Raw genomic sequence first — 14,039 nt, forward strand, 5'->3', positions numbered from 1 at the left:
GGCAGGGTATCACCAGGGGTTCAAGAGAGTTTCCTAAGTATCAGTATCATACACTTCCAACCACTAAGTGACACAATGATGACCTCTAAAGACCAACCACCCATCTAGCATCAGGCTAGGTGCTATATACCCATCTCTAACCCACGCCATAACTCTGCCAATTTGAGACTATTACTGCATTTTCCAGAAAAAGAGACTTAGGTCAGGCATGGTGGTTCATGCCAGTAATCCCAGCACTTTGGGAGGCTAAGGCAGGAGGATCACTTGAGCCCAGGAGTTCCAGACCAGACTGGGTAACATGGCAAAACTCCATCACTACAAAAATTTTTCTAAAATTAGCTGGGCATGGTAGCATGCACCTGCAGTTGCAGCTACTTGGGAGGCTGAGGCAGGAGGATGGCTTGAGCCCCAGGCATCAAAGCTGCAATGAACTGTGATCATGCCACTGCAGTCCAGCCTGGGTGATAGAGTGAGATCCTGTCTCAGAGAGAGAGAGAGAGGGAGATTGAGAGACTGACGCTCAAACCGAGAGAGTCACACAGGTGGAGGCAGGATTCCAATGTATTGCATGCTGCAGCCGTTGAGCATGGACCCACCTATCAATTCCCAGAAGAAACCAGCTGGGAATTTATGTGCCATGTGCATCTCTGGGATATTTCCTAAGAGAACAGAGGCTGAGGCAAGGTGCACAAATTCTGTATCTCTGGCAGAGCCCTCCACATGAAACTGCCTTTGCAAAATTAGACAGTCAGAGAAATCTGACATAGCTGACTTCATGTTTCCTCTAACCTCCAAGCTGTTCTTGGTCATCTCTGGGCATAAGCCAAACTAACTTTGGGAGACATTTAGTTTATAGTTTAACCTTAGCCTACCATAGCCCTTCCCAAAACTAAATCACCTTTGTAAAACTAATGGAAGTCCACAAGGTGAAGAGAATGAGAAGGGCCTGAATTCTGCTAAGATGTAGGCATAAAGGATAAACAGCCATTGTTCCGGAGGTCACAAGATTTGCAACTTCCCCAATTTCTCTTGTATGTAACATTGCTATTGTAGAACCTGAGATTGGTCTTTTGAGACTTCTGCATTTCTGACAATTGGCTGACAATCCACCCAGACTCATGACTAATGACTAACCAGTCCTCTGGCACCCTCACCCAGAGGCAAACCATTTTCCATGCCCCTGTGATGGCATCCCCAACCAATCAGTAGCATTCCCTGGTCCCTTGTCCATTCCCTAGTTCCCTGCCCACCAAATTATCCTTGAAAACCCCTAAACTCAAAGCCTTCAGGGAGATCAGTTTGAGTAATAACTCCATCTCCTGTGTGGTGGTAGGTCTTGCATCAATTAAACTCTTCACTGCAATGCCGCGGTCTCATTGAATTGATTTTGTCTGTGCAGTGGGGAGGACGAACCCATCAGGCAACTACAAAAATATACTGGGAGTCTGGGCACCTCTGCCTCCGCTATCCACATGGCCACTTCCTTCTAACATCAAGCCTGGGACATCATCACACTCATTCCTTAAATCTTGGCCCTTTCCTCAGAACAACCTTGCTGAAAGTCAATGGAGACAGACTCTCACGCCTGTCTCAACTAGAGACACTTGTTGACACAAGAAACTGTGCTACTAAAGATCACTTATAAAGTTGGTTCCTAGAAATGTGGAGACCATTTACCCATTGGTTTTTTTTGTTTTGTTTTCTTTTTTTTTTTCCTGAGATGGAGTCTCACTCTATTGCTCAGGACGGAGTGCAGTGGCATGATCTTGGCTCATTACAAACTCTGCCTCCCAGGTTCAAGAGACTCTCCTGCCTTAGTATTCCGAGTAACCGGGATTATAGGCGTGTGCCACCACACCCAGCTAATTTTGTATTTTAGTAGAGACGGGGTTTCACCATGTTGACCAGGATAGTCTCAAACTCTTGACCTCAAGTGATCCACCCACCTCGGCCTCCCGAAGTGCTGGGATTACAGGTGTGAGCCACCGTATGCAGCCCACATCATGCTTTTAATTTGCATTTCCTTAATGGCTAGTGATGTTGAATATCTTATGTGTTTATTGATATTCTTATATCATCTTCAATGTGATGTATCCTCCTACCTTTTGCTCATTTTTAAACTGAATTTTCTTTTTTTGTTGTTGTTTTATGACAAGGTCTTGCTGTGCCACCCAGGCTGGAGTGCAGTGGCACAATCACAGCTCACTACAGCCTTAAATCCTGGGCTCAAGTGATCCTCCCACTTCAGCCTCAGCAGTAGTTGGAACCACAGGCATCACTGTACCTGGCTATTAATGTCAAATTTTCAGAGTTCTTTGTCAGACATTTGTTTTGCAAATATTGTATCCCACTTTGTAAACTTATTTGAGACAGGGTGTTGCTCTGTTGCCCAGACTGGAGCACATGGGCACAATCTCAGCTCATTGTAGCCTCAGCCTCCAGGGCTCAAATGATCCTCCCACCTCAGCCTCCAGAGTAGCTGGGACTACAGGCGTGTGCCGTCACACCTAGCTAATTTTTGTATTTTTTTGTAGAGATGAAATTTCACCCTGTTGCCCAGACTGGTCTTGAACTCCTGGACTCAAACAATCTGCCCACCTCAGCCTCCCAAAGTGCTGGGATTACAGGCGTGAGCCACTATGTCTGGCCCTTTTTGTCCTTTTAACAGGTCTTTCATGGAGCAACAGTTTTACATTTTTACAAAGTCCGGTTTATTGATCTTTTAATTTTATGAATGGTACTTTTGCTGTCATGTCTGAGAATTCTTTACCAAGCTCTGGGTCCTGAAGATATTCTCCTGTGTTATCTTCTCTTGTTTTTGAGGACGGGGTCTTGCTCTGTTACCCAGGCTGGAGTGCAGTGGCACAATCATGGCTCACTGCAGCCTTGAGCACCTGGGTTCAAGCAATCCTCCTGCCTTAGCCTCCAGAGTAGCTGGGACCACAGATGTACGCCACCACATTCGGCTAATTTTTAAAATTTTTGTAGCAACGGGATCTTGCTGTGTTGCTCAGGGTGGTCTTCATCTCAAAGTTCTGGGGATTAGAAGTGTGAGCCACCAAACCCAGCCTGTTATCTGCTAAGATTTGGGGTTTTATATTTTAATCTATGATTCGAGTTACGTCTTGCATAAGGTGTAAAATTTAGGCCAACGTTTGCTCTTGTGGCATTGGATGTCCCATTGCTCCAGCATACTTTTTTTTTGTTTTTTTTGAGACTGGGTCTCGCTCTGTCATACAGGCTGGAGTGCAGTGGCACAATCTTGGCTCACGACCTCCGCCTCCCAGGTTCAAGCGATTCTTGTGCCTCAGTCTCCTGAGTAGCTAGGACTACAGGCGCATGCCACCACACTCGACTAACTTTTGTATTTAGTAGAGATGGGATTTCACTATGCTGGCCAGGCTGGTCTCGAACTCCTGACCTCAAGTGATCCACCCACCTTGGCCTCCCAAAGTACCAGGATTACAGGTGTGAGCCACCAGGCCTGGCCGCTCCAGCATAATTTCTTGAAAGAAAAGACCATCCTTCATTGAATTGCCTTTGCATGTTTGTCAGAAAGCAGTTGACTGTGCTTGTGTAGATTTTCCTATTCTGGGCCACTGATCTATATATCTATCCTTCTGCCAGTACCAAAGTTTTGATTCCTATAGTTACATAAGTTTTAAAATCAGGTAGCGTGATTCCTCCCACTTGCTTCTTGTTCAAAACTGTTTTTAGCTATTCTAGTTCTTTCGCCTCTCCAAATAAATTTTAGTTTTTCCACCCAGGCTGGAGTGCAGTTGCATGATCTCAGCTCACTGCAACCTCCACCTCCCAGATTCAAGTGATTCTCCTGCCTCAACCTCCAGAGTAGCTGGGATTACAGACATCCACCACCACGCCCAGCTAATTTTGTATTTCTAGTAGAGACAGGGTTTCACCATGTTGGCCAGGCTGGTCTCGAACTCCTGACCTCAGCTGATCCACCAGCCTTGGCCTCCCAAAGTGCTGGGATTATGGGTGTGAGCCACGGCGCCCAGCCCCTGCTATATTCTTAATATAGCAAATTAGTCCAACACTGATCAGACTCTCAAGAGTACTCTTCTCGCATTTGATAAAGTATCAAGTTATTTAAGAACATTTGGACAAATTTTTAAAAATTGAAGAAAACAACTGAGCAACTACCCTATCACACATAACATAAAGCTATACTAATCGCATGGATGACTCCCAGGTACCACACACTGAGACAGAACTTGGGAGAAGGTGGGATGGCAGCAGGTTTGGTAGGAGGAAGAAGGAAGTGCTTTGTTGAGATACATCAAGTGTGAGATGCTTATTAGACCTTAAACTGGAGATGGGGACACAGCGGGATGTATGAATCTAGAACTTATGGAAGAGGTCTGGTCTCTTCCATAAGAGAGATACATTTAAAACCGTGGGATGCCACTGAACTTTTGCTGAGCTTTTATTGCTTTCTTCCTGTTAAATCAAATAGTTTGGCTTTGCAAGTCAGCTTCAGAAGTTCACCCATCCTATCCACATTTCTGTTTTCATGTTTAGGTAAATTTAGTAGAGGACTAAATAAACTCTAGTATTCCTCTTATTATTCCTATACTATTATTACTTTCCTCATTACTTTTGAACACTTGCCTTTCGTGTCATTTCCCTTCTTAAAAATCATTTAACTTTGATCTCCTATACAATGCTAAGCTTCTCTCTGGCATTCATAATACATTCTCCATTGTCCAAATGGCTCCTTCATTCCCCCTGAACACACCACACGTATGACCCTGGCCTCTGACTTTATGTAGACTGCGACCCAAACTGGTTTCACAACTCCCTTGACCTGTACCTCTATCTGTAAGAGCTTGAGAGCTCTATGAAGTCTCCAACTGTTCCAGCCCATCATCTCCCCTCCTCATCTCCACACACATTTATATGGTAGTCTTCATCATATGGTCTCTTACATTTTAAAAACCTCAAACCTACTTCTCAAATTGTACAAGCCCCCTAAGAGGTCATATTGGGATGAGTTTCCAATCATGAATGCCAAAATCATGCAGTATTTCTAATACAAATACTTTGCTTTCTACCCCAAAAATACACAATCCAAAACTAAAATGCAAAGGAATAAATCAATTGCATCCAAATCTAAATTAACAGGACTCCATTATCAACCTAGAGTACCAAGCCAGTAATAATGTGAAAGGCAGAATTTAGTCAGAGGTATAGAGAGTGAGCCTAGGCAGGAAGGGCAGTGAGTGTCCACCAGGACTAATGAGGCGATCTGCCCCCAGGCCACACAATTCCTATCCAAGGCAGCGCCTTTTTCACTACCAGTCCACCAACTGCAGGATTTAGGTATGCTGTCCCAGGAAGAGGCAACCAGGCCTGGGGGAAAAACTGTACCTTATTCTTCCACTTAAATGGAATAACTATCCCTGTATTTCTTCTCAGTCTGCATGGAGCAAAAAACTGGTTTTAGCATAATCCATCAAATACATGACTCCAAGCAACCAGGACAGAGAACTCCATGTATAAACATACAAACACATGCAAACACACACACGCACATGTGAGTGCACACATACTCCAGACATTATGGCCAAGCATGCCATACAAAACTGTATGTTTATCGTGAAACAATCTGAATTAGGAAACTAGGATTGTTGCCACCACCATTTATTTATCTAGTTCATAACTAAGAACACTATAGCAGTGCTGGAGATGCAAAGACGTCCCTGCCCTTAAGGGGCTTACAATCTTACTGGAGAATATAACAGGCACATAAGAAGCTGGACTACAAGGAAGCATGAGCTAACAAATGCCAGACTTTGGAAGGCAGCGTAGTTTGAGAACATGGGATTCAGAGTCACAAAACCCACATCCTAGTCCCAACCCAGTACATCAGTGAACCTCTCTGGGTTTTTTCCCAGCTACAACATTAAATAGTTAAGACTGAGAGGCTGTCTGCATGTTTCCATGGTGATTCAGATCAAAAGCTGAGATGAGCTTTATGGAGTAGGTGGCACCTGAGCGGGACACTGAAGGAAGGCAAAGGAGGTGTTTCAGACAAGGAAAGCAGTACTGAGGTAGCTGTAAGCTTGGAGTTTGGAGGGGAGATGACAGACAAGTGTCACAAGGAGTAATGGCAGAGAGGTGGGTGGGTGGCAGGAAGTACCACCACACTTCCCACACAGGGGTGAGCGGCGTGCCTCGCATTTACATCCGATCATTTACAGTACATAATTCCAGAGAGTAGAAAATACCAGAGGACAATGGCGGCATTTTATCAAACATTTCACTTGATTTCCATAAAGTATAAAATAATTTAACATTATACCTCTACATTTCAAAATTCACATCAATAAACCATCCTGTCAAAATGTAAACCAATTCAAAGTTTACATTCTTAGTAAACATAACTAAATCTCTTAATTCAAAAGGACATTTGATACAAATTATATTACTCCAATAATTCCAACATTCATTTTCCACCATGTTCCAAGCACTGTGAAAATAAAAATGACTATGACAAGGTCCCTGCCCTTGAAGAGCCCGCAACCTGGCAGATGAGCAAAGATCAACTCTGCCTACCGAGAATTACTGTGATGCACAGCCTGATCAAGGTACGAGCCATGGAGCACAAAGATGGATTCATCCTTTCTGGAGTTTCCACAAGGGCTCAGGAGAGACATCTTGGGCACAAGAAGAAACGAGTTTGGCAGAGAGAAAGTGACTACGGGAGGAGCGGACACACGGGCACAGAGAGGAAGTCCAGGGCCAATGACAGGGACAGTGTGGCTGAAGCAGGGTGCAAAAGGCAACAGCTAGTGATATGAAGGCCCAGACTTAGTCCTGTGAAAATAAGGAGCCATTGCTTGTCATGTTTTAATCATCAGCTAACACTGGTTCATAAGGTCAGGAACAGATAGGACAGAAAGTGAGCAGGAAGGTTCTGTCTGTATTGTAGACAGTGACTGTCTGCTCTCCCCAGCAACTAAACTGCTCAGAAGCCACACTCTCCATGACCTCCTTCCTTCATCCTTTCTTCTGTCTCCTTTTTCTCTTTATGATCTGCTTCCCCTCTGTCCTCGAGTCTTCAAAATGGAGCCAGCATTGGGAAGGCAAAGGAGAGGAGCAAAGGAGCAGGACTAGAAACGAACACGTACGGCTAATCGAGTTACCATAAAGAAATGGTAACCGTATTGGACAAAGGTCTGCAGATGAAGGAAACTAATTCTTTTTCAGGAGTTTTCCAAAAGTGCCCAATTCACACCAAAATGTTGGAAAATCTCATACAATGTGGGAAAGGTATAGAGAACCCTTGCAGAAGACTCCATTTCCTAAACTATTTTCCATTAATATCAATGTTATAAATGCAATACCATAGGATTTCAGAGCCTATCTTCACACAAATAAGATCTGACCAAAATTGCATTGCTTAGCTTAAAAAATAATACACAATGTGTAATTTCAAGTCTTAGGTTCTCAGCTACTACCAAAATATGTCAATATATGAATAAACTGCCTCATGAAAAACATGCAGTAAAAGGTAGATGCAAATAAGCCATCCCTTTGGGGTAGACACTATATTAAAATTTCTTGTCATATTATAAAACCATTCTACAAAAGTAACACCTTCTTGAAATTTCATTTTGTAATGAAGAAAATAAATCTGTATCATTTTATTTAACATTCATTCTTTAAGTTACAGTTAACACAACCTGCTTCTAATCCAAGAAATCCTAGTATAATCTGAAACACATGCATATACATTTAGTAAGACCTTCTACATTTCTAAATAAATTACATGCATGATATACAATAAAGAATACTAATATGAGAATTCAGGACATTTATTTTTCTGCATTGAAATTTAACTACTGTACAACACACACATATACAAAACAAATCCACAAAACAACAGTGTGTAATAGGTAGTGACAGACACACAAAATAAGCATATATAAAATGCCTAACAGCCTTTTTTTTTTTTTTAGGCAACAAAATACGTCCAGTCCTTGACATCTTCTCATACTCACCTAGCACCACAGATGCAAGGACCTAACAGTAAACATGTACAATCTCATGCTTAACACCTAAAGCATGCACTGAATTGAATTTGTATGTTGTGATCTATTCTACTAAGTATGCAATACATACTTTTACTTACTAATATTTTATACATTAAATTACCCTGCAGCATTTTGAAATTTTAACATTGATGTAAAACAACTTTTGAAAGATTTATGAAACAAGTTTCAAGGTTTAACTTCAGGCTGGTTTGGTTAAGTGGAAAAATGGCAACAGCCTCAAGGTTCATACTGAATGAAAATGGTGTTGTGTGCATGTCAACCCATGTAAAAAATACCTATATACAAGATGGCACAAAAATTTGTGCAGTTGGAATCACCAGTGCAAATGCATGCATTTGAGGTACTTATTTTTTCCATGGTCAGGTATAATTATGCATAGTCATTTTCCTTAAGTGCTAAAGATTTCAGACCTGATCAAATGAAAAGCTGTAAGTGTAAATATGAGCTATTTATATAATTTCAAAGTGCTACGCTTTTAATGAATATTTGCTTAACATTATAGATTTATATATTTAGTTTAAAATATTTATATTACCAACCAATAAATTTTCTCACTATAAAGAGACTGACTGGCAATTATACCTGGCCAAGTAATTTAAAGAGCATACCTGCAAGAACTGTAGTGAAAGAGTTAAATACTTCATTATTGCTTCATTGAACTGAGAAGCCCAAAAGGCATAGATCAACAATGCTCAATGATGAAAAATGAATACCCAGAACAGCGGTGCATGCCCCCAAAATGACCTCTGTGCAATAAAAACTAAGCATTCTCCACGTTATCAATGCCGTTGGCATCCACATGGATATCAGGATCCCCACACAAAGATGAGGGGACAAAGCGGCTAACAGTGGGACACAAACAACTCTTAAGCTCTGGCAATTCTTGCTTCAGGCGTTCCAATTGCTCCACTTGGAATATATTTGGTTGTTCAGGCATCCAATCATATATCCTATGATGAAACAAATACAAAATACATAAAATACTGTAATTTTATGGTTTATCTAAGACCTGCCTGACTCAACCTTTTCATAAGATTTACAGAATGCCTGGAACATCCACATCAGAGTTTTTGTTTTGTCTTAAAGATGAAAGTATCCATTCTATTTTTTAAAATTTCTCTTCTTCCCAGTCTTTCCAATAATCCAGAATAGCAGCACTGCCCTTTTGTATCCCAGATGCAATGGAGCTCAACATAAAGCAACTGAATCAGAAAATGAAACGTCTAGTTTACTTGTGATCTAGCTTAAAGTATTTGCCCTCCAACTCGCTTTCTTTGTTTTTAAACAAATGGAAATCTAAAAAAAACTGACTGTTCTGACTTCAAAGTCACTAAAGATCAAGATAAGAAGACTGCTCACCAGCGTGAGAACTGCTCTAAAGCTGCTCCGTAACGCCAGATGCATCCAGAGTGGAGAACTCCGAAAGAGCCTCCGGTGATCTGACACTGGCACTGCCCATCCGCAGAGAAAGGATGGCCTCCTGTGCCTGAATGTGACAGCCAGGTCACTATGTAAGCCAGGCAACTATGTAGTATCAGAGAATCTTTATGACATCACAGTAGGAAAGAATTATTTAAACATGATAAAAAATATGGTGACTCTATTAAATATCTGACTGTATTAAAGAGTTTCTACTAATTAAAGACATATCTAAGAGAATGAAAAATGACCTCTGCATCAAGGTATCGAGACAGAACAGAAGCATCTAGCTTTGTTCTCTCCCTACACTCCACTGAAAATAAAACAAAGAGATTCTTTTTAATAAAATCCGTAAGTATGAGAAAAATCCAAGAGACAAAGCTACAACATTTTGAAAGTTGGAAAACAGATGGATAAATAAGAACTAAAAGTTTGTCAGTGAGATAACTGAAAAGGCTGGCTCACAGGCCAGTGGTAGGAAACATGAAGAGCAGAGTTAAAAGCAGGAGCAGATCGATCTAAGATGGCGACTGTCAAACCAGAAACCACCCCTACTCCTAATCCCCCCATGGAAGAGGAGAAAACAGAATCTAATCAGGAGGTTGCTAACCCAGAACACTACATTAAACATCCTCTACAGAACAGATGGGCACTCTGGTTTTTAAAAAAATGATAAAAGCAAAACTTGGCAAGCAAACCTGCCGCTGATCTCTAAGTTTGATCTTGTTGAACACTTTCAGGCTCTATACAACCATATCTAGTTGTCTAGTAATTTAATGCCTGTCTGTGACTACTCACTTTTCAAGGATGGTATTGAGCCTATGTGGGAAGATAAGAAAAACAAACGGAGAGGATGATGGCTAATTTACATTGAACAAACAGCAGAGACAAAGGGACCTCGATCACTTTTGGCTAGAGACTCTACTGGGCCTTATTGGAGAATCTTTTAATGACTAGAGTGATGATGTATGTAAAGCTGTTGTTAATGTTAGAGCTAAAGGTGATAAGACAGCAGTATGGACTACTGAATGTGAAAACAGAGAAGCTGTTACACATTTGGGAGGGTATACAAGGAAAGGTTAGGACTTCCTCCAAACATAGTGACTGGTTATCAGTCCCACGCAGACATAGCTACTAAAACAGTTCCACCACTAAAAATAGGTTTGTTGTTTAAGAAGACACCTTCTGAGTATTCTCATAAGAGACCAAGTCAAGCAATCGAGATTTTGGAGCTGAATCAAAGCCTCTTCAAAAACTACTAGAGTGGACTGGATTTAAATGTGATTTCCATCCAAATGTTGCTAAGATGTAAGAGAAGTCTCATTCACTGAGGTGGGAGGACTAGAACTCAGGAAGTCAAGGGAGCAGTGAGCTGAGATTGTGCCACTGCACTCCAACCTGGGCAGCAGAGCGAGAGACCCCGTCTCAAAAAAAAAAAAAAAAAAATCCTTAATGACTTTAGGGAAATAGCATGTTCATTAAATGAGAATAGGATGCTAAACATACGGAAAAAACTACATTCAGAGAAAAAAAGACAGTCATTGGAAATTAAACACACAATAGTAGACATGAAAAACTCAACAGAGGCCAGAGAGGGTGGCTCACTCCGGTAATCCCAGCACTTTGGGAGGACAAGGCAGGCAAATTGCCTGAGCTCAAGAGTTCAAGACTAGCCTGGGCAACATGGCGAAACCCTGTCTCTACTAAAATACGAAAAATTAGCCAGGCATGGCGGTGTGCGCCTGTAGGCCCAGCTACTCGGGAGGCTGAGGCATGAGAATTTGCTTGAACCCAGGAGACAGAGGTTGCAGTGAGCTCAGATCGCATCACTGCACCCCAGCCTGAATGATAGAGACTGTCTCAAAACAACAAAACAAAACAAAACAAACAAAAAACAGAAAAGCTCAACAGAATGAGTAGAAAGTAAGACTGAGGAAATCTTTCAAATGAAGCAAAAAAAAAAAAAGACAAAAATGAAAAATCTGGTCCAAGAGCTATTTGATTCAAACAAAAAGACTTCTATAAAGAAAAAAAAAAAAAAAATCCAGAAAATTGAAGGGGACAAGAATCAAAAGAAATATTTTTGAAAAAATTTTCCCATGTTTAAGAACATGTATTGACAGACTAAAAGGGTTACCAAGTGTCCAGCAAAGTGGGCAAAACCAGACCCACAAGAAAACGCATCTCTATAGAATTTCAGAACACTGGTAATAAAAGGAAGACCCTCAAAGCTTCTAAACAGGAAACACAGATTACATGTGAGAACATAATCAAGATGGCTTCACACTCAACAGCAACACTGGAATGGTAAGATGATGGAGAATGTTTCTAAAATTCTAAAGTATTTCTAACACAGAGTTCTATACACAGCCACGACATTTCTGGACACATAAGACCTCAAAAACATTTACCTCCTGTGTCCACCTTTCTTAAGATGCTGAAAGACGTGTTCCGTAAAACTCATTGAACCAAGAGAGAAAAAGATACGAGCTACAGGAAACAGGAGATCTAACACAGAGAATGGCAGGGCTCAGGATGACAGCTGTGCACAATCAACCTACTGGAGCAGCCCAGTGGACAGGCAGATGTGTTGAGGGCTATTACTCCGAGAGAGACACTGTCACTCTAGCAGCTATGTTAACCTAAGAACAGAGTGTCCTCATGAGCCTGAACTGGCATATTACCTAAATATGGTCTAACCGTGTGCTGATTAAGTTTCCACGTTACCTGTAGGATTAAAATGCTTTGGCCTACTCCTGAGAACTGGTAAGAGGTTACAATGAGTGAAGAACCAGGAAATACAGGATAGCCCACTCCTGCTATACTTCCAATGCCTGACCCACAGGCAGATGTGCTGAGCTAGAGACCTAGCAAGTCACACAATCAGTTCAGAAAGTTAAGACTGGCATTTAAGTACACACATATAAAGAGGTACATGCATGAACAGGAAGTATCTAAAGGATACTTGGAATTGTTTCAGGTACATACTTGTAAATATACCTTATCTGTGTACTGGGTTGCCACATAAAATAGGTTGGGTGCAAAAAGGTTTAAAAGTCACTGTACTATCAATAATGTTCACAGCAACACTATAAAATAGCAATTACTTGGCAGCAACCTAAATGTTCCTAAAAGACAGTATAAGTTGTGGTAAAGACAACAATGGAATATTAATATGACCATGAAAAGCAGTAAGGTATACCTACATGCAACAATATAGGTTAACTTTAAAAACATAATTACAAGTTTTATAAAGTATAATTAAAGCTTGAAACTATATAAAACTACAGCTGGGGCAGGAGAATCACTTGAACTCAGGTTGCAGTTAGCCAAGATAGTGCCACTGCACTCCAACCTGGGTGACAGAGCAAGACTCTGTCTCAAAAAAATGAAAAGAACGGCCTCTTACTCATCATCATAAGTGCAAATTTCCCAAACAAAATACCAGAAAATGATATGTAGCAGTTTAGTGTTTGACAACTGAAAATACACACTCACACACTCTCACCACACCTCTCTCCAATCCAAAATGCCTCAAAGGTTCCAAGTCACTAATCATTCAAAACCTTCTATATGACGTCTAAATTTGATAATGGAAAAAATAGCATAAGCAGATTATTTAGAAATAGAGGTAAATGCCAGAAAAGCCAGATAATAAAGATACAAGGGGACAGGGTCTCAGCCAGAGACAATGGAAGAAATAGGTACAAGAAATTTTTTTTTTTATTATAAGACTTATCAAACTATTTGAATTTTAAAACTATATACACATACTTTTTTGAATAAAAAAAAAAAAACTTTTTGAGGGTAAAAACCAACTCAACACAACCCACCTTACCCCTCCTCAGACCCTATTAGGAATCCAGTGCCTGGCCACCTCCCTAAAACCCTCAACAGAGTCGTGCCTTGATTTACACTCTTGCCTCTGCCTAGAATACAAATGTTGTCAAAGTAAACATAACCACTCCCCAAATTCCAACTCAATTCTTCTTCTTTAAAGCTCCAAGCCAGGAAGAACTTTCTGGAGCACTTGTTATATCATATATCATCCTCTTCTCCATTACATGTCAACATTTGATTTCAACCAAGTAAAGCCCCTAAGATGAAGGATCTGCCTGAAATTTGTATACTCTACAAAACCATAAATGGTATAACCTCATAATACACTTCCTTGCCAGAAAATATTTGTAATCATTCCTTGTAACAAAAATATACATATAACCATATACATTCAAAAATTTGCTAAAGCCAGTACTTGTTCCAAATTATTAATTTAAAATTTTAATTAAATTAGCTGGAAACGTTGAAGAGCACTATGAGTCACACATGCTATTTCATGCAAAATTAACCAAATAGTTTAAAAGGCAGGTAGGTAGGATTTATTGGGACTACAATTTTAAAACCAAACTAATTGAGACAAAATACTGGAAGGAAAACAAGCTTTATTAAGAAAGGAATACAACTTTATGGGAAGAAGAGTAATATGAACCAAATCCAAGGAAAGTATTGTTCAGAGCAGGCCTAGTAAGATTTTATCAC

The 14,039-nt window shown here is 40.6% G+C and overlaps 1 protein-coding gene and 2 pseudogenes across 1 annotated transcript in view; 2 read left to right on the forward strand and 1 right to left on the reverse strand.

Moving 5' to 3' along the window:
• LOC105536225 overlaps positions 1 to 8,053 on the forward strand; it is a 23,985-nt pseudogene extending 15,932 nt beyond the window's left edge.
• The window catches only part of GPCPD1 (glycerophosphocholine phosphodiesterase GDE1 homolog (S. cerevisiae)), a 57,986-nt gene continuing 49,595 nt past the window's right edge, over positions 5,649 to 14,039 (reverse strand). The window contains exon 19 of the mRNA XM_011975390.1: positions 5,649 to 9,031. Within this exon, the coding sequence (XP_011830780.1) occupies positions 8,842 to 9,031 (190 nt within the window). The 3' untranslated portion in view covers positions 5,649 to 8,841. The remainder of the gene's footprint in view (positions 9,032 to 14,039) is intronic.
• LOC105536105 lies at positions 10,024 to 10,674 on the forward strand (annotated as a pseudogene).

This window comes from Mandrillus leucophaeus, unplaced genomic scaffold, assembly GCF_000951045.1.
Source record: "Mandrillus leucophaeus isolate KB7577 unplaced genomic scaffold, Mleu.le_1.0 Scaffold101, whole genome shotgun sequence".
Taxonomy (NCBI): domain Eukaryota; kingdom Metazoa; phylum Chordata; class Mammalia; order Primates; family Cercopithecidae; genus Mandrillus; species Mandrillus leucophaeus.